At 43.4% G+C, this 26,797-nt stretch overlaps 1 protein-coding gene across 3 annotated transcripts in view; it reads right to left on the bottom strand.

The window, feature by feature from the left end:
• LOC144755187 (caspase-7-like) overlaps positions 1–26,797 on the bottom strand; it is a 635,423-nt gene that overhangs the window by 119,699 nt on the left and 488,927 nt on the right. For all 3 annotated transcript variants that reach the window (XM_078643851.1, XM_078643853.1, XM_078643852.1), the window contains exon 4: positions 17,848–17,976. In XM_078643851.1, coding sequence (XP_078499977.1) covers positions 17,848–17,976 — 129 coding nt within the window. The remainder of the gene's footprint in view (positions 1–17,847; positions 17,977–26,797) is intronic.

The following is a 26,797-nucleotide window of genomic DNA, read 5'->3' as shown; positions in this document are numbered from 1 at the left end:
TTTCCTCAGGCCAATTGTTCAAAAAACTTCAACGTACCTCAGGGATACGAAGGATGTACTGAACCTATTAGAAAACATCACCTTCGATCCCAACAACCAGCTACTAATCAGCTGTGACGTGGAGAGTCTTTACACCAGCTTGCCACATCATGCCACGTTGGAGATTGTAGAGGATGTCCTTTTTGAAGACTTCTGGGAATACCAGACACCACGGAATGTGGTGATGGAATGCTGTTCCCTAGCCCTTAAAGAGAACTTCTTCGAGTATAAAGGTATCCTTTATCTACAAAAACACGGCTGTAGCATGGGAAGCACATTTGCTCCCAGCATAGCTGGTCTATACGTGCACCACCTGGAAGTGACCAAAATACTGCATCCGAACAACCCTTTCAGAGATAACATCAAGATATGGAAACGATACATCGATGATATCCTGATCATCTGGGATGGAGATGAGAGGACCTCCAAGCAATTCCTGAGCTGGTTGAATTTGCAAGACGACTATTTGAAATTCACCAGTACCACCTCCAACTGCAACTTGGTATTTTTGGATCTGAACATTTTCCCCAAGGAAGGCAGACTAATGACCACAACCCATTTTAAAAACACCTCTAAGAACTGTCTACTGTTGTACAACAGCTTCCACCCGAGACATCTGCGGGATAATCTACCGTACGGTCAGTTCCTGCGCCTTCGCAGGAATTGCACAGAGATTAATGACTTCAAACTACAGTCCAAAGACCTAAAAAAGAAGCTGGAAGCTAGGATGTACCCAGACAAGATCATCGATCAGGCATACAAACGGGCCAAGAACAACTGCCGAGAGAGTCTTCTGGAAGAGAGAACACCGAAAGAGGAGGACAAGAGACCAATCTGCGTCACCACTTACAACACCTGTTCCAACCAAGTGACTAAGATCATCAACAGGAATTGGAAGATTCTGAATAGTGGTGGGTTGCAAATACCAAAACCGATGTTCTCTCACAAAAAGGCACAGAGTATAAGGGATGTCTTAGTCCACACAAGACCCAAAACAAACAGCAACTCTGTACAAAAAAATCCTAACTTTGTACATGGTCACCATCCATGTGGAAACTGCAAAGTTTGTTGTCTCACAAGGAAAAGTAACAATCTAACCTTCAGTGACGGGACCACCTGGGAGCAAAGGAGCTTTAGCAACTGCAATAGTACTAATGTTGTCTACCTAATCTCATGCCCCTGCAAATTGGAGTACGTAGGAATGACGAGTAGGGCAGTGAAAATCCGGATAGGTGAGCACAAAAGCACCATAAAATGCAAAAAAAACAGTACGAAACTCACGAATCACTTCCTAGAGATGAACCACAAACCTGATGAAATATCCTGGACTGTGATAGAGCAAGTGAATAATGAGAGATTCCTTCTGGAGAAAGAACAAAGATGGGTGTTCCGCATTCAATCCCACAAAAGGGGACTGAACGATGACATACCTTGGGGACAGCTGTGACCCCTCACCCTTTGAACGTCATCATTTGATCTTCACGTAATCTATATCTAATGATACCAACCACTCCTTGTCCAGTCTGTGAGTGAACCTTGACAACCCCTAGGTTGTACCAATTCAACAATGAGGATATGACACTGCACCCTGCTGAGGGAACCTCCTGGCGAATGACTCTACTGACCCATGAGCATAATTCTAACAGATATCCTTTTTCTAGTAACACTACCACATTATGCTCTAATTAATTCAACCATGAGGATATGACACTGTACCCTACGAAGGGAACCCCCTGGCGAATGACTCGAGTGACCCATGAGCATAATTCTAACAGATATCCTGTTTCTAGTAACACTACCACATTATGCTCTAATTAATTCAACCATGAGGATATGACACTGTACCCTGCTGAGGGAACCCCCTGGCGAATGACTCGATTGACCCATGAGCATAACTTCAACATATATCCTTTTTCTAGGAATAGTACCATACTATGCTCTAACCTATGAGCTTAATTAAAACAATTAAAATATCCATTTTCGAGATCTACTATTACAGTACACTCTGCACGCATTTTGTAGCATCCTTCGTTTCTCTCACGTTATCCAGAGAAAGCGAAAAAAGACTTCCGACAATAGTCCTCACATTGTGCCGAATAGCGGCGGCCATTTTTAGAATTGAGCGTTCTAGTTTTTCCTTCCTGGGCGTTCCCTTGAAGCAAGAAGCAACACGGAAGGAAATGCCAGAGTATATCTACCCGGCAGACGAGTGACCACACGTCCTCGGAGCTGCACGGTAGGGATGATAGGCGAATTGCCATGCCGGTAACGTAAGTAATAGACTCGGACCTCGAGTCTCTAATAAATGGGTTACAGGGTCACTTTTTCGCCAAAACTCGAACGTACCACATCTAACAATGGGGGTGGCAATATTTATCTATCTTTCCAGTTGACCGAGCAAAACTTCCTCCGCCTGCAAGCTCATGGGGCACTGTCAAACTAACGGAAAAGTATGTATAAAACGAATGTATTGACTACAGTCTTTACCAATACCGCTTTTAAGAATATCGATCTTGACAAAATACGATATATGGGTCTCTTTTTTTCCTACCCTTGCGATTGGATGTATGTATGTGTTGAGTCACGACTGTATGTGTGATGAGTTAATTACGAACCGCTTCCATTTGGATGGTTCTGGATGAAAGGTCGGGCACATAGTCCAGCAACAAGAGGTGTATACTGATTAATACACAACAAACGTGGCAAAGGAAATGGCACTAAACCAAGCGATATCTTGTTAAATTAGCAGGTGTTTTGAAAGTAACCTCAAAATAATGATGTACATTGAGTGATCAGAAGTGAAAATACGAATATGTTTGTGCTTTCTCTCCCCCTTTTCTCCTCTTCATTTACAGAGACCACTGGTCACTCTTTTTTGGCACTGATTTTTGGTGCTTTGCTTCACTTGGGCCAGCTCATGCCCCGAAGCACAAATATTCAGCCTATTTTTGCTGGTATATTTGTAGGACAGTAGGCTTACCACTGTAGAACCAAAAGGTCCTGATGAGTAGGCAGTTGGGGACTGCCTATGAAACATGTCGACTCGGTAGTCAGTAATTGCTCTACCTTTTATCCCCTTTTTAATATTTCCAGTTAGAGAAACCAATAAAATGTATTTGTTCTACTAGCCAGGGAATTTTTAATTTTTGTATTTTTTGTGCATCCACTAGTTAGATCCCTACACTTCACTGACACCACTGCACCCACACATAGCCCTGTCACATCTATAGTGCTCCCGCGTAGTCCGTCTGGTCGTAGCACGCCCCGCCCCGTTATAGGGACGGGAAGACCCCTATGATGAAGCATGACACTAACGGATTTTTTTAGTGTGTGAGGGGTATTTTAACAAAGCACACGTGCTCTCATCTTTCCACTGTTAAGAGAGAGCCTATTATTTCACAAAAACAAAAAAACAAAAAAATCATAAAATATTTGGCACCTCTACACATTGATAGAATCTCTATGTTTACATGAACCGTTTAGGAGGGTGATTCTATCTCAACCTCTACGCTTCCCCCTTTGGTTTTTTGTGACTGGTGCGACCACCATAATGGGGTTGAGGAGTTGGCCTAAATGCTAGGGCGCTCGACCTCGGATCTGGGTTCGAGTCTCGGTAACGACGCCAAAAACTCCTGTGATTCTGGGCAAATCACTTAATCTCCCCGTGCCTAAAAAAAAATAAAAAAAAAAAAATGAAAGTGTGTCCTCAGGTAACATAACTGGAAAATATGTAAAGCGCTCTGATACTTGATTCGGTTCGGGTCTAGTTCGCGCTATATAAAACTCTGCAAAAAAATAAATAATAATAATAATAATGGTGGCACAGGCTATGCTAGCCTTTGGCCTTGCCCAGAATCCCAAGATGCTTGAGCCTCCCACCAGACTCGAACCCACTTCCCCAGCTTCAGATCTGCTGCTCTAGCCGTTGAGCCACACCCTACACGGCTCGTACTTTTCTGAGGAGTCAGCCAATATTACAGTGCTTCTGTTGTGCACAGAATATTCACGTAATAGATGTGTCTGATCAAGGCATGGTACATCTTTTTTAAGAAATTGCCTAACCACAGCTGCAACTATGTCACTAGGAGCATTTTATTTTAAACTGCAACATGAGGTAATGGTGGTGGAGGGCATCGCACGGAGTGAAGCGCGTAGCTGCATCTATGTTGAAGCACATAGATTGATGCATCTATGTTGAGTGAAGCTTTTTTTTTTATAAACAGCGACATGAGGTAATGGCGGGGAAGGGCACCGCAAGACAGGAGCTGGACTTGTAGCACAGGGAAGGCCAGCAGTTGGAGGGAAAGAGTTCGTCCAACCATCAGAGATGCCCTCAAAGGTAAGGTAACTGTAATTGGCCAATGCGCTCTCTGCAGCTTTCAAGGGAAGTGACATATCGGTTGCAGGGAACCAGTCAGGAGGCAATAAGGAAGATCGACACTAGAGTCAGCATATGGTAAGTAGCGGGCGTTAAAAAGTTGTTCTATAGATAACAGCAGGTCTTGATGCTCGACCTAAAAATGATGGCTTAAAACAAGAGTATTTTTGGTCTCAAACAGCACACCTTATCATAGTAGTTCCCTGCACTGAAGGGGACTGGTGTGTGCGTGGATGTTCTCCTTGGGAAACAGCAAAATGCTGTCACCCACAAAGAAGTCAGCCAATGGCTGAAGTGATGCTGAGGTCGGCAGAAGAAAATGTGGTAGGCACAATAACAGGCCAATGGATGAAGAGGGCTTACTGAAAGTCACAGTAAGTAAGTATAGTAGATCTATAATTTTAGTGAAATCAAAAGGCTTTGGCTAACGTCAAACCTAAAACAAGCATTGTAAATGGCAATGTGTTTTATCCATGTGTTCACCCTGCACACTCATACACTGCAGTCACTGTCACTCCGCAGTCACTATCACTCTGCACTCACTCTGCACTCACAGTCACTCTCGCACTCACTCTGCACTCACAGTCACTCTCGCACTCACTCTGCACTCACAGTCACTCTCGCACTCACTCTGCACTCACAGTCACTCTCGCACTCACTCTGCACTCACAGACACTCTGGCACTCACACTGCACTCACTCTGCACTAACAGTCACTCTCGCACTCACTCTGCACTCACTGTCACTCTGCACTCACTCTCCACGCACTCTGCACTCACTCTGCACTCACAGTCACTCTCGCACTCACTCTGCACTCACTGTCACTCTCGCACTCACTCTGCACTCACTGTCACTCTCGCACTCATGCTGCACTCACTCTGCACTCACAGACACTGACAGTCACTCTCGCACTCACTCTGCACGCACAGTCACTCTTGCACTCACTCTGCACTCACTCTGCACTCACAGTTACTCTGCACTCACTCTGCACTCACAGTCACTCTGCACTCACTGTCGCTCTGCACTCACTGTCACTCTGCACTCACTGTCTCTCTGCACTCACTGTCACTCTGGCACTGACTCTGCACTCACTGTCACTCTGGCACTCACTCTGCACTCAGTCACTCCCACACTCACTCTGCACTCACAGTCACTCTCGCACTCACTATGCACTCACTGTCACTCTCGCACTCACTCTGCACTCACTGTCACTCTCACACTCACTCTGCACTCACTGTCACTCTCGCACTCACGCTGCACTCACTCTGCACTCACAGTCACTCTTGCACTCACTCTGCACTCAGTCACTCTCGCACTCACTCTGCACTCACTCTGCACTCACAGTCACTCTCGCACTCACTCTGCACTCACTGTAATTCTCGTACTCACTCTGCACTCACAGTCACTCTCGCACTCACTCTGCACTCACTGTCACTCTGCACTCACGCACTCACTGTCACTCTGCACTCACTGTCACTCTGCACTCACTGTCACTCTGGCACTCACTCTGCACTCACTGTCACTCTGGCACTCACTCTGCACTCACTGTCACTCACTCTGCACTCACTGTCACTCTGCACTCACTGTCACTGTCACTCTCGCACTCACTCTGCACTCACTGCCACTCTCGCACTCACGCTGCACCCACTCTGCACTCACAGTCACTCTCGCACTCACTCTGCACTCAGTCACTCTGGCACTCACTGTCACTATCGCACTCACTCTGCACTCACTGTCACTCTCGCACTCACGCTGCACTCACTGTCACTCTCGCACTCACTCTGCACTCACTGTCACTCTCGCACTCACTCTGCACTCACTGTAGAACAGTAATGGGGGGTTCATGGTTCCAAGGAGGCTAATAATTACATCATTGTCCTATTTTACATCACATCTATTTAAAAATTACAGCTATTTACTATACCGACAGAATGAGAAATTCATTTGCTCTCAATGTACAGCGCAGCGTAGGTAAAGTAGCAGAGAGAAACCGACTTCCTGCTGTTTTTAAAGATCGTTTTCAAAGAAAGGGGAAATACCTTGTGTGTTTGCTTCACATATTCCTATACAAACGCATATACCTTTCTCGATGTAAAGAAATCATTATTAGTGGAGACCATCTGTTTAAGCACCTGAGTACCAGTGCACAAACGGCGTGAGAGTGAGAGTGAGAAAGGAGACACCCAAAGTCTAGCTTAAGGAGAAATAAAGACTCCTGCGATTCCGGTGCCTAGGAGAAGGAGAAAGATAGGAGACGAGAGAGGATTTTTTTGGGGTTCCTAAAGGATGACATGTCTTTATTAGTAATGTACGGTCATGATTTAGGCAGCTTGGCCTTACCGACTGCTACACGTGCATGTTTTCCCAATGATTACAGTTGTCTTTTTTCAAAAGAAAAAAAGTCCTGAGTGCGAAACATGCAGTTGAATAATAGCCTAACGAATACTTTATGTGCTTAAGCAATGCATGAAAATATATTATCTACACCCATAATGAATGCCTTGCCCTGTAGGCTGTAACAGCATGTTTCGGAAAATCTCTGATGCATTGGACTGCTCACTCTATTACAAAGGCCGGAACAATTACCCTGCACGCGGAAATACATGACGGGATTCTTGATTCCCCCAACAGTACCCGCGCTTCACCTCTGAATAGCTACAGCTTTTACACAAGTGGCCTATGTAAAACACTGAATGCACGAAACTAAAAAAAAAAAACCTCGGCCTCGCGCGCGGCGCCACTGCAGGCACATGTTTTCAATTATCTCGCCCATGACGCCGAGATAATTGAAGATATATGGCCTTCTGGTGCGCGTGACCGCACGCAATATGCCATAGGCGGAGCTACTCTACCGTCTATGGCCAATTGCGTGCTCTCTTCTAAAAACACACGCATGCGAGGCCCAATTGCCATGCAGCTGGCAAAAAGAAGGACGAAAATTCACTAGCAGCCAGGAATCTTTTAGGTACCTTTTCGGAGATGCTAACTACACGACTCTTAGGCTCCGCCCACACTGCTACGCAGTGTGACGTAGGCCCGAGCCCTAAAAAGGTTGCTGGAAAGTTAAAATGTCGTAAGAAATATCAACAAGTGTTCAAAGAACCTCCTATGGCAAAGCAGAAAAAAACGGAAAAGAACATGTTTTCAGTGGAGTACTCAGCGCCAACTCCACGTTGAATTTCAAAGAGACAGTGACTGATCTGTATTTGTGATGATGCCAGTTTGACTGCAGTTTTATTTTATTTTAATTTCTACGATAGATTATGCTCTCTTAAGTAAAAAATTAACTTTGAATACAATATTTCTTTTAAAGAAAAAGGTCAGCCCTGGCAGCAGCAAATTAATCAAAGCTTACGAAATTAGGGCGGATACTATACATCTGGTTTCGTTCACAATTTAACTTGATTTTACACTTTGTCACACTGAAAGAAAGTCAACATAAAAATAATACACATAAATGTCGCCTCTATTGACTGAGGCACTCGGAAGGCAGACGGTAAACAGTCTGCATTTGTGCAGTAGCTGTAAGGAACCAATATATCTTGGATGCCAACTGTTTGCTAGCTTTAGCTCTTGAGGCACAGCCGGGAGCAGGGACAAACAGTCTATTTTACTTGCATTTTATATTGCTGCTTATTTGTTTTAAAATCGCCGATTTTGTGACTCCCTCGCCACTCAGCTGACTGCTTGCTGACGTGGACAAAGCATCACTTGCTGCCGCGACGTGATTGGCCTGTTGCCAGGACACGCCCACTAGCGAAGCCACGCCCCCTCTAACATAAAACGCGCGCTGATCACTAGCGCAGCGTTTTGCTAGCTTTAGCTCTTGAGGCACAGCCGGGAGCAGGGACAAACAGTCTATTTTACTTGCATTTTATATTGCTGCTTATTTGTTTTAAAATCGCCGATTTTGTGACTCCCTCGCCACTCAGCTGACTGCTTGCTGACGTGGACAAAGCATCACTTGATGCCGCGACGTGATTGGCCTGTTGCCAGGACACGCCCACTAGCGAAGCCACGCCCCCTCTAACCCCTCCCCTCTTCCGCCATATAGCATGAACCCCCACCGGAAGCGCAGCGGACGAGCGCAGCGGGCGCGACGATTGCGCGCCGGAGGCGCGCCAAAGGCAAGCCCGTCTGCGCCCGTCCGCGGCAGACCGGGGCACGGGGCCACTACCCCTGCTCACTTCTCCACAAATGCCTGCCCCAAAACCTTAATTGGGTACACGAGAGGCGACTTACTTGCCCTCCGCCCTAACGCAGCCACAAATTGCCGCCACACGATGTCATTGGAATCTACCATGCCTCATTGTGGATTCTGTGGATATTCCATTGGTAAGGGGAAGAAAGATGTAGGGAGTCTGACAAATGTGAAGTTGATGCTCCTAAACTGCAGATCTCTCAAAAAACACAAGCTAGAGATATACGATCTGATATTAGAGGACAATCTTGATGTGCTCCTCTTAACGGAGACATGGTTAGATGAGGCCTCTACCCCTGAAACCCTTGAAGCCGTTCCCGCAGGATATTGCCTGCTCAGAATTGATAGAGAAAGACAATCAGGGGGGGGATTGGCAATAATATTTAAAAGTGAGCTGCACTGCACCTTAGAAAAGATCACAATGCCCAACTGTGAAGGTGGATTCTTCACGATAAAAGTCAACCCCAAATACACTATTAATGGACTCCTCCTATACCGTCCTCCTGGGAAGGCTTCACAGTTCTGTAATCTTTTGACAGAGCTGATAACTACATATACTCTGCGGTATAAGAAATTTCTTGTATTAGGAGATCTTAATTTGCATTTTGAAAACCCCGACTGTAAGATGGCACAGGAGGTAATAGTTGCAATGAAGGCTCGGTCACTTAAGCTTCAATCTATGGCCCCGTCTCATCAAGGTGGTCACCTGTTAGATCCCATTTTTGCCAACTGGGAAGGAATTAAAATAGCCACGCCACGGCAAATTGCCTGGTCAGACCACTACGCCATTCCGTTTGAAGTGGAAACTGATTCTCAAGATAACAGTGGGACTAAAACTCAGCCTGTGAAACATAGAAACTGGAAGAAGTTTACGCCAGAAAATTTTAAATCTGCCCTACTTAAAGACCCGCCGCCCCTCAGCGACACCCTGCTTGAGGCTTGGGTGCACTATGAGAACTGGGTGTCCAGGGCTCTGGATACAATAGCTCCTTGGTCATCCAAACCTCCTGTTAGGAAAATTAAAAGCGCCCCCTGGTTCTCTAAGGAACTTAGGGAAGCCAAAGCCAAGTGTAAAAATACTGAGCGTCACTGGAGGAAAAACTATACTCCAGAGGATAAGCTGCTTTATAAGAAGGAATTAAAAACCTATTATAAACTAGTCAGAGCAGCCAAAGGCGCTCATTACAATGGACGCATTGAATCAGCCAAAAATCCCACTAAAGAGCTCTTCCTGATCTATAAGGAACTCACTATCCCAACTAGGATTGAGACCCAGGATAACTACACCGAAGAAATATGTGAAGATATTGCCGACTTTTTCATAAAAAAAGTGGATTCTCTACATGCCACTTTCACAGGAGCCATGTTGACCACTGACCCTGTCATGAGAAATGTCGGTGCTACAAAGGCCTCCCTGACCCAGTTCACTGTTCCTGAGAGGGCAGACTTGCTAAAAATCATCAATGGCATTCAGTCCGGCTCCCCCCTCGACGTGATCGCCCCCAATCGCTGTAAGGCAGTCATTGACTGTATGATTGAGCAATTGGAGCGCTTGATTACTCTTTCCTTTCAGGAATGCTATGTGCCTGATACCTGGAAAATGGCACAAGTAATACCTCTGAAAAAAAAGGCAAATATACACATTTCCCAGCTACAAAATCTTCGTCCTATCTCTCTCCTCCCCTTCTGTGGGAAAGTTGTGGAGAAGATAGTAAACAGCCAACTTATGAAGTTTGTCGAAGAGAACTCGCTTCTCCACTCCACGCAATCAGGGTTCAGAGCAGGCCACTCTACTGAGTCGGCGGCTCTATTCTCCACAGAATGTTTAAGACAACTTGCAGATGAGGGGCAGACAGCAGCACTGGTACTATTAGACCTGAGTGCAGCTTTTGACACCGTGCTGCACTCAACACTGCTGTCTCGCCTCTCAGATCTGGGAGTAGACGGGCCAGCTCTGAAATGGATGGTATCCTTTCTGGAAGACCGTAGTTTCCAAGTATACTGCCCTCCATATAAATCAGCTATCCACAAATTAAAACATGGGGTACCTCAGGGCTCAAGCCTGAGCCCCACGCTTTTTAATCTTTATATGGAGCCGTTAGCCCACATAGTGGAAACTTTTGGTGTGGATATCGTCACATACGCTGACGATACCCAACTGATAATCAAACTCACCCACAATCAACCTGAGGATGCCACCAATTTTTCCAACTGCATGCGTGCTCTGGCAGGGTGGATGCATAACAACTGCCTACGCCTTAATGGCGATAAAACAGAAGTGTTGATAGTGGGCAAATCCCCTTCTGCCTGGTCGCAGGCTTGGTGGCCATCAGAACTGGGCGCACTTCCCCACCCCGCTAACCTGGTGAAAAACTTAGGTATATGGCTAGATGCGGAACTTTCCTTCAAGCAACAAATTAGTAATGTTGCGGGTAAATGTTTCGGTATTTTAAAAACTCTTCGGAAAGTCCTAGATCTCCTCCCCATCAGCGCCAGGAAGACACTCATTCATGCCCTGGTTACTCCACACCTGGACTACGGGAATGCCCTTTTTTTAGGACTAAGCCGTAAATGTCTACATCAATTACAGTGTGTCCAAAATGCTGCGGCCCGCATGGTATTGAATCTCCCCCGCAGAGCCTCCGGTAAAACAGCACTGCGAAAACTTCACTGGCTCCCTGTTGAGGAACGTGTGAAGTTTAAAGCTCTATGCTTTGCCCATCGAATTGCCCAGGGAAAAGGGCCCAGTTACCTACGCAACATGCTGACTATCCACCGCCCTATCAGAAACCTTAGATCTGCGGGAGCGATGCTCTTTCAACTCCCTCGCGTACGTAAGACCAGGATGGGAGGTAGCTCCTTTCGCTTTCTTGCAAGTAAGCACTGGAACAATCTCCCGCTAGATCTGCGCATGGAGCCCTCTGAAACAAGATTCAGGCTCAAACTCAAAACATACCTTTTCCCTAAGTAATATTGGTTCTGTACCCCTGCACCCGCGTGGGCTCCATACCTTGACCTCGTGATATACTGCAGCATTTCTCAGCGCGGGGACACACTGTCATAAGTGTAACCAGGCGCTTTATAAGTGTTTTTATTATTATTATTAAGCTACGAGGAAGAAAAGAAAATCAAGAATAAAGTACAATAAGGGAGTACGGAGGTCACCGGCTGCAAATGTGGGTTTTGGAATTTTGAGGCACCCATAAGGGCTTCATGTGGAGGCCAAAAGAAGGATTGTACTACCCATCTTGTATAATCTGTGCAGAACTGAACTCTAAATGTTGACGACATAAGGCCATTGGACTTTTGGAATAGTCAGTAATGTACAGCTCCCATAAAAATGTTAGCTACCTCGTCACTCGAGGGGTTAGGTAGAGGTTTGCGTTGTGTACAGTGATCTTTGTTGCATGAGACCCATGGAGACAGCACTGTGACCGCAAACTGTGTGTTTTTTCGTTGTCGTGGTGACACCCTACGACTAGCTTTCCTCTTTGCCTCCCTGAACCGACGGCTGCTTGAATGCCTTTGGACTATCTGGCTTAATCTTGCCGCATTTGGACCCAGTGGCGTAACGAAACTTGAGGGGGCCCCCATGCAAACTACATGGAGGGGCCCCCCTCCCATCCTCCGTGCCAGTGTAGAGGTCTCAGGCCAGCGACCCGCCATACTGCAGGGGATGCGGGGCAATTGTTACGCCACTGTCACCAATCCAGCCGTTATAAGTAACACTGGATGGTGGAGTAAAAGGTTGGGCTTAGTCTGCCAGCAGGCTATCATAGGTGGTGGTCCATTCATTACAGCGTCCCTTCCATCAGTAGGCCGGGGAAGTTTGCCCAATTTTAGGTGGGTTTGCTGATGGGAGAAAACCCATGGCATCGGACCAGTTGAACGCTCAATAATGAGGTTAGCACATTTTGCCCCAACCTGTTGCTGGATAAAGCATATCCTTATAGAAGACCCCTCACTCACCAACCTGGTTGGTGACATGCTTCATCATCGGGGTCCCACCCCATAGGCCGAGTGCCTACAGGGTGTGCTGCGACACCTGATTACAGTGGAGCTGGTTTCGTTTTTATGTGTTCAAGACTATCAAAATTGTGTTTAAAAAGGGCCAACACTACTCACATCAAGTATTTATTCTTGAGTGCTTGAACCCTTAGTAAAATTAAAGTGTGGCACCTTTGCCTAATTAGGAAGGCTTTGGTGTCAAAAGTCGTATTAAAATATATAAAAATAGCGAAAGTGTGCTATGTGAATGTGAATGTACAAAACTATTGTTTAAAAAGGTCTACATGTTTCAACCCATACATGGATTCAAGGGTTTTCGTCAGGACCGTAGGTGATTTGAACTGGGTGGTCCGCCCACGCTAAGGAGCGTCCTGCCCTAGTTCAATTTAGAGACCGTAAATAGTGATCTCGTGAAAAAGGTGCGTTTTTCTCTTTTAAAAAAACGCTTAGAAGCGAAACTGTCGCTTCATGGGCACCAGCGTTACCAAGTTGACAGGATTCCGTCTCTTGTCGCTTCTGTTCATCAGACCGAATAACCTACTTGGTTCTTGCTCGGCGTGCCCCGTGGAGTGTCTCCGGTACCTGGATGCCGGTAATGTGAGCACTTCCTCACATTACCGGCATCCAGGTACCGGAGACACTCCACGGGGCACGCCGAGCAAGAACCAAGTAGGTTATTCGGACTGATGAACAGAAGCGACAAGAGACGGAATCCTGTCAACTTGGTAACGCTGGTGCCCATGAAGCGACAGTTTCGCTTCTAAGCGTTTTTTTCAAAAGAGAAAAACGCACCTTTTTCACGAGATCACTATTTACGGTCTCTAAATTGAACTAGGGCAGGACGCTCCTTAGCGTGGGCGGACCACCCAGTTCAAATCACCTACGGTCCTGACGAAAACCCTTGAATCCATGTATGGGTTGAAACATGTAGACCTTTTTAAACAATAGTTTTGTACATTCACATTCACATAGCACACTTTCGCTATTTTTATATATTTTAATACGACTTTTGACACCAAAGCCTTCCTAATTAGGCAAAGGTGCCACACTTTAATTTTACTAAGGGCTCAAGCACTCAAGAATAAATACTTGATGTGAGTAGTGTTGGCCCTTTTTAAACACAATTTTGATAGTCTTGAACACATAAAAACGAAACCAGCTCCACTGTAATCAGGTGTCGCAGCACACCCTGTAGGCACTCGGCCTATGGGGTGGGACCCCGATGATGAAGCATGTCACCAACCAGGTTGGTGAGTGAGGGGTCTTCTATAAGGATATGCTTTATCCAGCAACAGGTTGGGGCAAAATGTGCTAACCAGAGCATTTGTGCTCATTGTTAGAGAGTTATTTTCTCTCTACCCACGAGGGGTTACTCCTCTAGTGTTTTTTCATATTAATTGGGGGACCAGGAGTTCCCACCTCACATAGTGCCTGTCATTATTATTATCCCTCTCTCTCTCCATTGTTGCGAAGAACGCTCAATAATGCCATGCTTAAGAAACAATTCAAGTTCTTTTTCATCAGATTTTTGTAAATGAAAAGCAATTCATCTATGTACCTTGGCAACAGGACAGACATCTTCATTAATGTGCAACTTTACTTTCATTGTCTTAATCTTTGCTAAACCATTAAACAAAAAAGGCAATTGATTTACTATTCTGTGGTGAGCAATTATGCTGTACTTAACAAAAATCATTCCCATATCAGCAGCTGTACTAAAACAGAGCAGACTTGCAAACTCCTTCCTGGTCAAATGTAACGTGATTATGTGCTTACTGTCGTGATTGCTGATGTTGTATTCTATAAACACTTTTAATAAAACTGTTTTATAAAAAAGAAAACAGAGCAGACAGGCCCTTGACGCTGTAACTTGAAGCACATGGATGGGTGCTTGCACCTTCGTTTTCGTGTGTTTCATTGTTGATATAAACGAACCTTGGCATTTTATGGTTGTCGATGCAGTCCATGTGTACACTTTAGTTTTTGATGGCGTAAGTAACGCAATGGAGATAATTCATTGTATTTCTCCTCAGGCATTATGTTTATCAATGCACCACTGTGGATTATGAAAAGGTATTGAGCAACTATTTATTTTCAACGTAATCTTCGGTTATGTTTGCATGACTTTGGTATGCCGACTGACATTTTTCCTCACATGCACAAGTTTCTCTGAGGTAAACGTTATGTTATGTTGTTATGTTATGTTATTTGGATTTCTTGAGCGCACAGCTGCCCCAGCTAAGGGGCGTCCCGGCGACATCGACATGGCTCAACTATCTTTCTATCTAGATACTGAGACGGAAGAACTGTTTCACGATCATTTAGATGACGATCAACTTTATTCAGTGTTGATTTGCCTCAAATGATGTTGCTGTTTGGCCTTGTGGGTGTGCGTCGAACGTCGCTTCTCGAAAGGTCTGGTGGCAATTTTGTCCTTGTGCTTTGACGCACTTAATTTTTCCTTCGCATTATATCATCACAAAATGGTTCGCTTTCCTACAACGTTTACATCTCTGTCTAATAGGAGTGCCCCATACAGGTAAGAGCGGTGGGGCGGAGTGGGGGGGCTCGACGGATGATGACGAGGGACAATTAAATACATAATACATTTTCCCTTATTATCTGTTGAGTACCCCCCACCACTTTTACCTGCACTGGCCGCTCCTGCTGTCTAATGGCGGGAGATTTACCTTCTTGTGGAAATGAAAATCCACATCTAAAACATAACTTCTTCTTACATGTAGACATCACTTTGTGTTCTTCAGTCTTTTGCTTTGGCTTACTTTTTATACTCATTACTAATTCACTTAGGGCACCTCCTGCCTCCATGTCAGCAGCTTGTCTTTCAGCACGCACCTCAGCTCTGGCAGCTATCAACACTCGCTCAAGACTAAGAGTTTCTCTCAGCGTTCGTTGTCTGAATGAATCTGACAATCATCCATCAATATCTTTAATAGGCATAACTTGTTCATCATTAAGTTAAGTGAACTTACAGTGCTTTATGAGTGCATCAAGTCTCTCCACAAATTAATCAATGGTTTCACCAACTTTTGTGTGTTCTTGACTGAAAATGTATCTTTTGGAATCAACTTTTGGTACTGGATTGAACTTAAGATTCAGCGTTTGAAATTTGTCAGTTTGCAGCAGTTTGTTTATGACTTCTTTCACGCCATCACAAGCAAGATTTTTGGGATGCTTGATAATTTTATTATCAGCCTCTTCAAGTGCACCAATGACATCATGAAATGTCTCTATAAGAAGAAGTTCATTTATCGCCAATATTTGGCTTTTTGGTGGTATCGAAAGGTGGTGGTGGTTTCAGGAAGGCTGCAGCATGGTAACTAGTAATGGGAGTGGCTGACATTGAGGGTGGAGCTTTTTCTGCTATGGGTGGCTATCTATTTGAGCCTGTGTCATTTGCTTTGTTTCTGAGGCCTTGCAATGGAACGGCCTCAGTGGCATCATAGACAATCGAGGGAACTGTGACCTCCGGAGTTGTTCTGAGCAGTCACCTGGCAGCTTTGGTGGTGTGCCACTTTCGGTATCGGACAGCTCAGTAAGCACAATCCTATTGCTTCTTCTCGGGTCTCCGCGACCGGTGATGAGGTTGTAAAGTTCCACTTATCTAAGCTCTGGTAAGTGCAATGATAATAAACTTCTTTTTACTTATTCTGTCAGCCAGCACGTCTATGCATTTTGTTAGTATTTCACTAATGCAGCTTTTTAGCCCTTTTTCCTTTATCAATAGGTAACCGCCTTTTGTTGTATCACTCCGTATAATGTACAATTGTATCTTGCATGGCAGTGCTGTAACTTTAAGCGGCCTAACCAGCAGGTTCTCGGCATCGACGTGTAGATCCTTTGCAGTGCTTGCGTTGTCTTGACCTGCTTCACAGCGACTGCAGTTTGCTTGGACCATGGCAAACGCTCTGGGAGAGCACAGTTGCTCATTGGGTTACTTATCCCCTATCTCGTCATCAGTTGTAGCGTCCTCCCTAGCCTGGGTATCCGCCAATGACTATACCACACATGGAGCTTAATATTACATGTCTTTATTCATCGGCAGGTACTGTGAACTCAACATTCTGAAGCAAGCTTTTATTGCATTCCACTCTGACACCTATATCACAGCTCTATGGAGTCTGCTATTAGCCAAAAGGAGTTTGTCATAACACTCACAAGATACTACATGTTTGACTACTTCTAGTGCTACATAAAAGATCAAATAAATATGAATTGTAGGTGTCTTTGGATGGACAGTACAGAAAAAGGTAAGATGAGAGCAAGGCAGATTGGTGGTACATGCCATGGTATGCTCCTTTCTACATCTCTGCCCCATGCCTGTGCTTTCCTTGCTGGTAACGATGCAGGCTTTGTACTCTTTTAAAATACTAACTGTAGTAGGAAGGCATGTCCGCAAGCCGGTGGTATGATAAGTGCAGGTCAGGGTCGAGAGGACTAGCATCGTTCCCAGAAATGGATAAATGTGTGAAATGTGCATGGTCCTATAAACACAGAGTCCAACCGGATGGTGTCCAGTGAGACCTGGCAGCAGTGTGAAGGAAGCCGGATGTGTGCAGGGAGCATCTCTGTGATACTTATACTGGTGGTGAGGATAACAAGGAATAAAGTAATGCAGCTGGGAGTGATGAAGCCCAACCTGAATGTAGGAGTGATTGTGAGGGGGAAGGAGGATGTGTTGCTACAGAGATGCTGACTTCGTAAATGGGGAACCAGGTTTGAGTCACGGCGATGGCTGAATGTTCTGTGATCCTGGCCAAATCACTATCTCCCCTGCCTAATAACCAATTGTGAACTTGTGTAATGTAACGAGTGCTCGTCCGTGCTATTTACAAATGCAAAAAAGAAATAGTACCTTACTTACGGAGAGCGCAGCAGACGGATACTGATAAATTTTAATCAAACGGTACTTTATCCAATCTCCACACAAAGTCCAGGAAGTGACATGTGGAGTGCGCTGCCGAATTAGAAGGCAGCAAAGTTGAGCGATAATGATGCCAACAAATGGTAAGTAATCACATTTCAACAGTTTTTTCTTCTTTTTTAATATACAACAGATCGTCACCACCGACAGCTCATGCGCCCTGCCTGCAGGCAAGACCTAAAAGGAAATTGCATGTTCTCCTGTTTAAATGCTACACATTGCCCTTGTAGCAAGGATCCCACATATTCAAATTAACTGTAGGAATGTGAACACATACTTTTCTGGAGAAGTTGCTCCATTTCTTCACAGGTCCGATCATTCTTAACTGAAACCTCAAATCCCAAGGTTCTGAAACAGCGTTGAAGATCGCCAGCATCTTTGTCTGTGCCATCGCGTTTACACATGCCTGGCAAGAGAGTGAACAAACAATTGTAAAACACCTTACCACACAGTGTGGTAATTGAGGGTCCAATAATGATGGCAATAAAAAAAATATTCTGTGCCTGTATCAATGTTTATCTAGCACAAGCATCTCCCACAGAACTGCGTGCCTGGCAACATATACCATAACTTCAGGAGAAACGTTTTTTTACAAATTAAAAATAATTTTCGCAGTTTCTTTATTTGAATGACATGACATAACAAATGCATTAAATATACAGGGCCTCACAGCATCATTCTTCTGCTACCTGGATAGTCCTAAAACTTAGGGCATGACTACAAGTGACTCACAAAATTGCGATCCCTGTGCAAACACCTGTTTTTGCACTGACTACAATGATATGTGGTGCGATGTTTATCACAGCAATTACTGAATACAATAAAGTCTGCACCATCAGTTACATTTTGTCAGGGCAAACCTGCCCGAAATTAGCATTAGAAAAATGCCTGGGGTTTACCAGGACATTCTCCAAAATAAGCATTTTGTTTTCTAAAAAGTCGAAATAGATGACAAATATATAACCCAATAAATGAAAAAAACTTCAATGTTGGATTTTATTGAGTGCGAAAATAACCATATCTGACAAATGGCACTGGTAATCAGGCCTTCAGTTGAGCATGGGTGTAGCCAGTCATTACATGTTAAGCCTACAGAACATACCAGCTCATTAGAAAGATTGTATTTTCTCCAGTAATGCATCTTTCAACGAGTAGCTTGTGAGTTACAGGTAGTTCTACAGCTAGCTGTAAGTAGCCCTCTTGTGTGCATCCCACCCTGTTAAATAAGATTACACTTGGCTAAATTAATAAAAGTATACCGAAAATCAGATTGTCTGACCAAGACAAAAATGTGTATTTTCAGAACTCACAAGCTGTTGTTTAGAGAATTATGTCTGAATTTTCAAAAATATATTTAAAGCGTTTCTTTGAGTGATAGATCATGTGGCAGTCAGGGGACGTATTACTAAAAATATTATCTTGGTGCAGTGGCATTGCCGCTAAGGCTTGTATGTATTACCCATGCAGAGTATCTGTCGTGCCCCAGCAATGGGAATGCCTGATCATAATAAATGTTTCACTTTGTTTTCCAGTGAGAGGAAGGGCTGTGCTCTCAGTGCTATCTCAAATGCAGGAGAATGCACACAGACCCAATGCTTATTTTTCAGCTACATTTGACCCAGTAGGTGCTGCTCGGCTTGTCTGTCTCAAGGCTGTGGCTCCCACAGGTGTCAGCATGGAGCAGTGCGAGAGCATTGTTATGGGTCATCCTCTAACAGTTTTTGTCCCTCACTGAGTGGAAATATTGTTGATCCATACCAAGACCCAACACCTTACCAATAGCCATCTGACCAAGTATGAGCAAGCCATATTTGCAGGGGATCACATAACCCTTAAGAAGATGTACCATATTATATCCTGTTAATCTACTGCTGCTCCTGTAGATTATGCTATTGAGGTTGAAGTTGAGCATGACTGTCTATATGTTTCAACTATGCAGCAAGCCAAAACCTGACATACAAGACGTGCCACAACCACAATCACATTATGTAATGTTTGTTGATGGTTCCTGTTTACAAGACCATGAAGGAAGCCTGAGAGCTGCCTCCGCAGTTTGTACAGTCCCAGATGTGGTTGAAGCTCCTGGCTCAAGGAGTGTTTTCAGAAGAAGTGGCAGAATTAATTGTTCTTATCGGAGCATGCGTAGCTTTAGACCAGCCAAAAGTGACCATTTTCACTGCTAGTCAGTATGACTTTGGTGTCATCCACGACTTAGGACAGTTATGGTCACAACGGGGATTTATGACCTCTTCTGGGTCCCCTATTCATATTGGGGAAAGTATGCATATCTTGTTGAAGGCATTACACCTACCTTCCCAGATTGTGGTTGTGAAATGCTCTGCGCACCACAAAGTGGATGATTATGTTACTGTGGCCAACAGGTACTTTGATGAGATTGCCAGGTATTATGCCTTAAATGCTTGAACTTTCAATGGGGAATGTCAAAATGAGGGAAGAGATGAGACCATTTAAAACCTCTTGCTAACCACAGCAGATACATGGAGGAAATTAAGAGACTTCAGGAGGAAGTGTCGGAAGGAGAACAGCAAGGCTGGGTTAGAGCAGGTTGTGTCAAGAGAGATGAAGATGACGTTTGGGTTTCAGGAGATGGATGACCTGTGTTGACTGACAGCCTTTTACCCCTAATGGCGAGGCACTATCATGGACTTGCCCATATAGGTAGCAATGTCATTGTGAGCTTGTTTCGACAGACATGATTTTATACTAGGTTCAGACTGACAGCTAAAGAGCTGTGTCACAGGTGTGTAGTGTGTTAGCAAATGAATGTATGAAGAAGAACCGCAGTAACACTGAGTCACATTGAGAGATGAGGAGGTCCCTTCATCAGGATGAATTGAATTTGAATTTGAATTTAAAGTATTTATATAGCGCGGCGTACACCATGCGGTTTTTTGGCGCTTATAAATACAGGCATAGATGGAAACATATAAAAGGACCGCTAAGCTGAAATGGGAGAACCTGGACTTTATCATGATGCTAGTGTAAAATGGGCTGAGGTATGTCATGGTGATTGTGTGCATCTTCTTGCGTTGGGTAGAAGGTTACCCGACCAGCTAAACTTTTGTTGAGGGACGTAATTTTGAGATTCAGGTTCTGAGATTCTGAAGATGTTGTGTGCAGCACTGCAAGCGAAGTAGAGGCTACATTGCAGTTACTATCCTGAGGCTTCAGGCATCATGGAACAAGTCAATGAGACGCTGAAATCCTGACTTGTCAAATGTGTGCTTCAACATCTCTGTAGTGGCCTCATACATTGTCCCTTGTGTTGATGAGCCTTCGCAGGACAGGATTATCTCCCCATGAGATAATCATGGGCAGAGCCATGAGACTGCCCGCTGTGCCTGCAAATGCACTGGTGAACATTACAGATGACATGGTTCTTGATTACTGCAGAGGACTGGCTGATGTGATGCGTCTGTGTCTCATCAGGCTAGAGAAGCTACAACCCCACCCCATTAGGATCAGTACAATTACCTCAGTCCCGGCGACTGGGTTATGGTGAAGAAGCAAATGCGTAAAACATATTTGGAGCATCAGTGGCGAGGAACATACCAGGTCATCTCAGTCACTACCACATCTGTGAAGTGAGTAGGTCTCCCCAAATAATGATGATGTAACAGCACCTCTCCCTGACGTGTCGGCGGTTACAGTGACACAAAGGGAGCAGGTTAGTCAAGTTGTTGGGGACCAGCAAGAGTGTGGGTCAGCACATTTGGGCTGATGTGGGTCTGAAGGAGTCAAACGTTCAAGTCGGCACAAGAGTGTTGGCTGTGCAAGAATCAGTCCCTGGTGAAGGGCCTAGTTCCACGGTAACACGAGTAGCGCCTGAAGACCAGTGGCCAAGAGGTCAGGAGGGAAGATATCAACGTTTTCCTGAAGTGCTTGTGCCTCACACTATCCCAGAAGATACTGAGAAATCTGGTTTAAGTGGCAGTTATGATGAAGATCCAGTCATAAGGAGATCAAAAAGAGCAAGGGTAGCCTTTCATTGGTATTCCTCACCTGAATGGACATACCATTGCTGCTAATAGCTGCGAGAGAATTTTGGACATTTTGTTATAACAATTTGAATCCAACTGAGCCTCCTTGATCTGAAATTTATGGATTTATGAAGTTTTGAAACTGCATTGCCACTAAAAAGACTGAGCCACTTTATCCTGAATGTGATCATTAGTGAATTTGAACGGTGCATTTATTAGAGACATTTAAATAGACTTTAAAGGGAATTAACAAGAGTACCTAGGCCGGAGACTGCTGAAAGAGTGTATGGTTGTCACTTAGAAGAACACAGAGTAGTTCTGTAATTGCATTTCGATCACCTGGACATTGTTTGCTACTTGCGCCGTTGGAAACTATCGAAAAGGACTTTTGCTGCTGCTGCTTTTCACATAAATGGTCTGGATTCAGAAAAGCTATGGAACCTAATAGCAACACAAATAGATGTAGGTACATAATAGCAGGTGTGTTGATAACTGTATGTGTAGTACTAAGTACTGGTATTATACTTACCACTTCACCTAGTTTAGAGCAGACTAAGGCTACACTTACCCCTAATACCCCACTTTCAACTGATGATAGAATGCACTCACTCAATGAGAAAGACTTACACATAGATGCTTCTAGATGAGATCTATCTTTAAATGTTTATTACAAATTGCTTTAGGAGTACATTGGCACTATGGATGGTAAGGATTGCCTAGTTTGTACGCAACTACCTGCATCAGTTTGAGAGGGTATCACATATCATCATATTCCTCTGACTTATGCTGTCACTTGTAGCTTGTTAATGAGTCTTTTGTATAGACAGGGACATTTGCAGTATTTTTCTCAAATTAGGCTTTGATATTTTCAAAAGTTCCCATACTTAAACATTTAAATCATCACCATGAAACTAAACATATAGAGATTTTTCACGAGACAGTGTTTATGCTCACCAAAATAATTTGACTTTTATCTTAACCAATATACAGAAGAGTTTTATAAATTCAGTTGAGGACAGAAGGTGAGGAATGGAATCTAAGTCAAAGAAAGTTAAAATTTGATATCAGTGGGCTAAGGACAAAATTGAACATCAAGTAGTAAGGAATCAAGCTGCATTACGTTTAGATTGGTGACACAATGGTAAATTATGCATTTCTAGAGGCAACTGACACAAACATTTGTGTAAACACACATCTGAAACTAAAAGACACTGGAAGTCATTATTAGAAGGGGAAGGTCCTGCTATTCCAGGACTTTATTATGTTTGTGAAGTACATGTATATTTAAAATTGCCAAAAGGATGGTATAGTACATGTTATTTAGGCATAGTTTTTCCAAAGATTTATCATGTGGAACATTTAGATGATCCTTTGTGGGAACAGAAGTCCAGACCCAAAAGAGGAAATAGTGCTGGAGAAGTAGTAGGAGATATTTTTGGTGCGATTGCTGGTGTGATTTTGAATGACATCAAAATTAAAACACTTGTCCACAATTGTAATTAAGTTGTCTACTAGTACAGCAGGTGCTTTATTAGTTGTAGAAAATTAAATAGTAGCTGTAAGATACATGGTTTTACAGGATCGTCTTGAATTAGAAATTCTCTTTGCAAAACAGGGCGGAGTCTGTTGTATGTTAAAAGTTCAACAATGTTGTACTTAAAGAAGTTTATCATAAACATCACGGACTTGAAAGGAGATTTGAAGGAGTTAGAAGCTACAGGTGCTTGTGATGCAATTAGAAATGGATTTTATGTTATAGGTAGATGGTTTGGAAACCTAGGGAATGGAATAGTTGAAAGTGTCTTGAAGCCCCTTGTGATATTTGTTCTCTGTGGATTATTCCTGTTTGCCATCTATAAGGTATATAAATGGGTACAAGTTAAGAGAGGAACTAGCAAAAAAAGAGCAGATTCCTGGAGGAATGCATAAACATTTTTTGTGAAACCCATGCAGTTTTAAGAAGTCCATCTGATAAGAGATTATTATCTTAATGTGATGGCATGAGTCTTCATCAGAGAGGGGATTAGAGCAGCGTAATTTTTGGATCCACACTTACACATCACAAGTATGCATATTTATGTGTACTTAGCACAACATACCCTGTGTGTCCCAACATTATTAATGTAAAGTGTTGCACTTAAATCCAGTACTGTAGTGCATTCACTGTAGAAGTAGAAAATCAAATATACTGTGTGCCTCATCCGTATGAAACAAAATGTAGTCTTTAGAGACTGGATAAAATCCTCTTTCACGTTATCAAAATGGTTTGAAATTAGAAACAAGAGAGATTTAGGTAAACATGCGCACTAATATTTTCACATTGGTATTCATAATGTAATTCTCAGTTAAACTTGAATTTGTGCCTTCAAAGTTACTTTAAATGGACTTAAAGAACAAAGTGAATCTAATGCTGAATTTATGCACTTACATGTCCTATTCATTTCTAGTTGTATGTGCACAAACAACATGTATTAATGTGAACCATAGAGTGATCGGCTTAAGTTGATTTAATGACTCGCACTCCAGGAGTTTTGCTCATAGATACATGATTTTATTATGGGTAACACGTTTTGACCAAACAGTCTTTATCACAGACTGAGTGTCAGAATGCATCAGATGCATACACTGACAGGCAGAAACCGTGTGAGTAAGGCTGCATGGACAAGACGGGAACTGCAATTCCCAGCAGTACTTGCGTTGGAGATGTCAGACGCACCGTAGTGCGTGCCATCAGGAAACCTGGATTTAGCCGGGAAGACTGCAGATAGGGTTGTTGTTTATTAGTTTCTCTGACATTTGGTGCCATTTTCCTGGTAAGGGTGCTGGATGAACCGTATCTTTTCTTGAATTCTTAAGTAAGGATCATTCATACTTGGATGTACGTTGAGCTTTGGCTTATTTAATCTGATCACTGATTATCTCCCTTCGTTGGCGAGTCTGATTTCTCGAAGGACTCATGCGAGGGAGTAAGTGATTTTTGCAAGACTATTATGAATGGAGTACTTGGTTGCTCCACATTCTATCTTGTGTTTCTCTAGTGAGATTAAACATTCTTGTTCTTCCCTGTTGGCGAGTCCATTTCCGTGACTCATGCGGGGAAGAGTATAGTGCGGCATTACTTATCTGACAGTCAAGGAGGTAAATGGAGAGTGATGGCAACTCTCAAAGTACTACTGCATCTCCTACTTGGTTGAGCTACAACCATATCATTTTGTGCAGTACTGTTTGGGAAAAGGGGTGCTGCTCATTGGCTCATATTGATTGAAGTGTTGAAAACAATTATTATGGAGCGCAACCATTATATTTACTTTGATGGTACATGGATGTTTACTCAATTCAATGATTATCTCAAAACAGATAAAATCAGCAATGGTTGATCTTTTTGTTCATTTAACAGGGGTGGTCCATAGTGGGTGAATGTATTCCAGACGCTCCTTCTCTTATTGGTTTATCCCAACCTGATACAGAGGGTAGGTGTGTTGGGTACTATTATCTCTGGGGGATATATTGAGGTTCCCTAACGGAAGGAGGTGTTTACTTTCATACTTGTTTACTCCTTTGCAGTGTTGGTGTTGAGAAATCGAGATCATTAGCTCAACTCCCCTGTTATGGGGTTCCTTTTTTTTCTTTTACATAGGAGGTTATCACCTCTATTATTTAGCATTATAGTTCTCTTGCTTAACCAAGAGTGTATTACAATAATCTCCCTCTACATTCCAAAGTCTCCCTTCCTACAGTCCCCATCCTTTCCTTCCTCCGCTTGACCATCCTACAGTCTGCGTGTGTGTGTGTGTGTGTGTATATATATATATATATATATATATATATATATATATTATTCTTACCCGACAGTGCCTTTGTTTCTTTTTCAGCCTCCTGTAAATATCATGAAATAATCTTGATCCTCACTATTTATTCTTATATATATATATATATATATATATATATATATATATATGCACAATTTGCACTGTTTTGCACAGAAATGAATATGTAATGTTGGTACCTCGTCTACACAATATCCTCCCTGACTTTATACTGAGCTCGATGTTGAGGTATTTCTATTTAGAAATGTCTGTTAGAATTATTGGATTTATCCGGTTATACAACATTCTTTCAGCTCTAAAGTCGATGCACTGTATTTGCTAATAAGTGGCATTTTTTGCCGATATTGAATTATTTACAGTTAAATAGGCATTGCTTATGGAGAGGGTCGCATGTGTTGAGATTCGGCATATCTTTAAGTGGTTTATAGAAATTTACTAGTTCTGTTTTTATTATTTGCATTAGGCAAATACCTGTATGTGAAAAAACCCAGCTTTTGTAAAACTTTTCAGCCGAGTCTTGACGCGCAAATACCTCTTCCATGTCTAAGGTCATGTGACCGGGAAGTGAGTGTCAGGGAGGCGGGGACTCACATTCACTGCATAAAAAAGACAAAAATATGTAATGGCTCTGCATGTGATCAAGGACTCTAGTAGCTCAAAACGCGTCATGGCTGTTTTCCTGTGCCAATAAACTATTCTTGGCCAGATCCTGTGGTCCGTCTCCTGTTGATAGCTTCACCGAACTTAAGTGTTTGGAGGTTGCTTAAGGAGTTTCTTGTTCATATATATATATAATTTTTTTTTATTGACAGACTTGGGGCTGTCGAGAGGTGGACCCTTCTGAGCATCTGTTCAACCCTGAGGATACGCTTGGTACAGGACACTGAGTTGCTCATGTGAGTTACTTCCCTTAAGAGCAAAACAAAACAAAACAAAACACAAACGAGGGACCACTCGAGTCAGTGCACCATAATCAAATATCTAAAACAAGATAGCACTGAACAAGCTTCAACTCACGTTTAAGAACCATAACATTTCAAAATTACAAACGTGTAGTCAAAATCGGAGGCAGAGCACCTCATACACAGTGTTCGCACACACTCAGATGACCTCAGTAGACAACAATTGCGATGCGAGCAGATGTGCTGCTGTTCATGGATAGCATAAGTGTCAAATGCAAGAATTCAGTGCAAGTCTGAAACAAGCGCAACAGGTGGTCGCTTGTCTTATCAGGAAGAGTGGCAGGGAAGGGGGTTTGGACAGCTTTCCTTACAGAATACAGCCATCTTCAGGGTCAAGTGACCAATTACTGTATAAAACGCACCCTCAAAGTTTGCATCCATGTCCACCAAGTGAACATGTATAGACACGCTGTTGCTCTGCTCACATGTATAATCTC

This window comes from Lissotriton helveticus, chromosome 5_1 (genome assembly GCF_964261635.1).
Source record: "Lissotriton helveticus chromosome 5_1, aLisHel1.1, whole genome shotgun sequence".
In the NCBI taxonomy this organism is placed as follows: Eukaryota; Metazoa; Chordata; class Amphibia; order Caudata; family Salamandridae; genus Lissotriton; species Lissotriton helveticus.
Note: the sequence above shows the minus strand (reverse complement) of the source record. Positions and strands in the feature narration are given on the sequence as shown.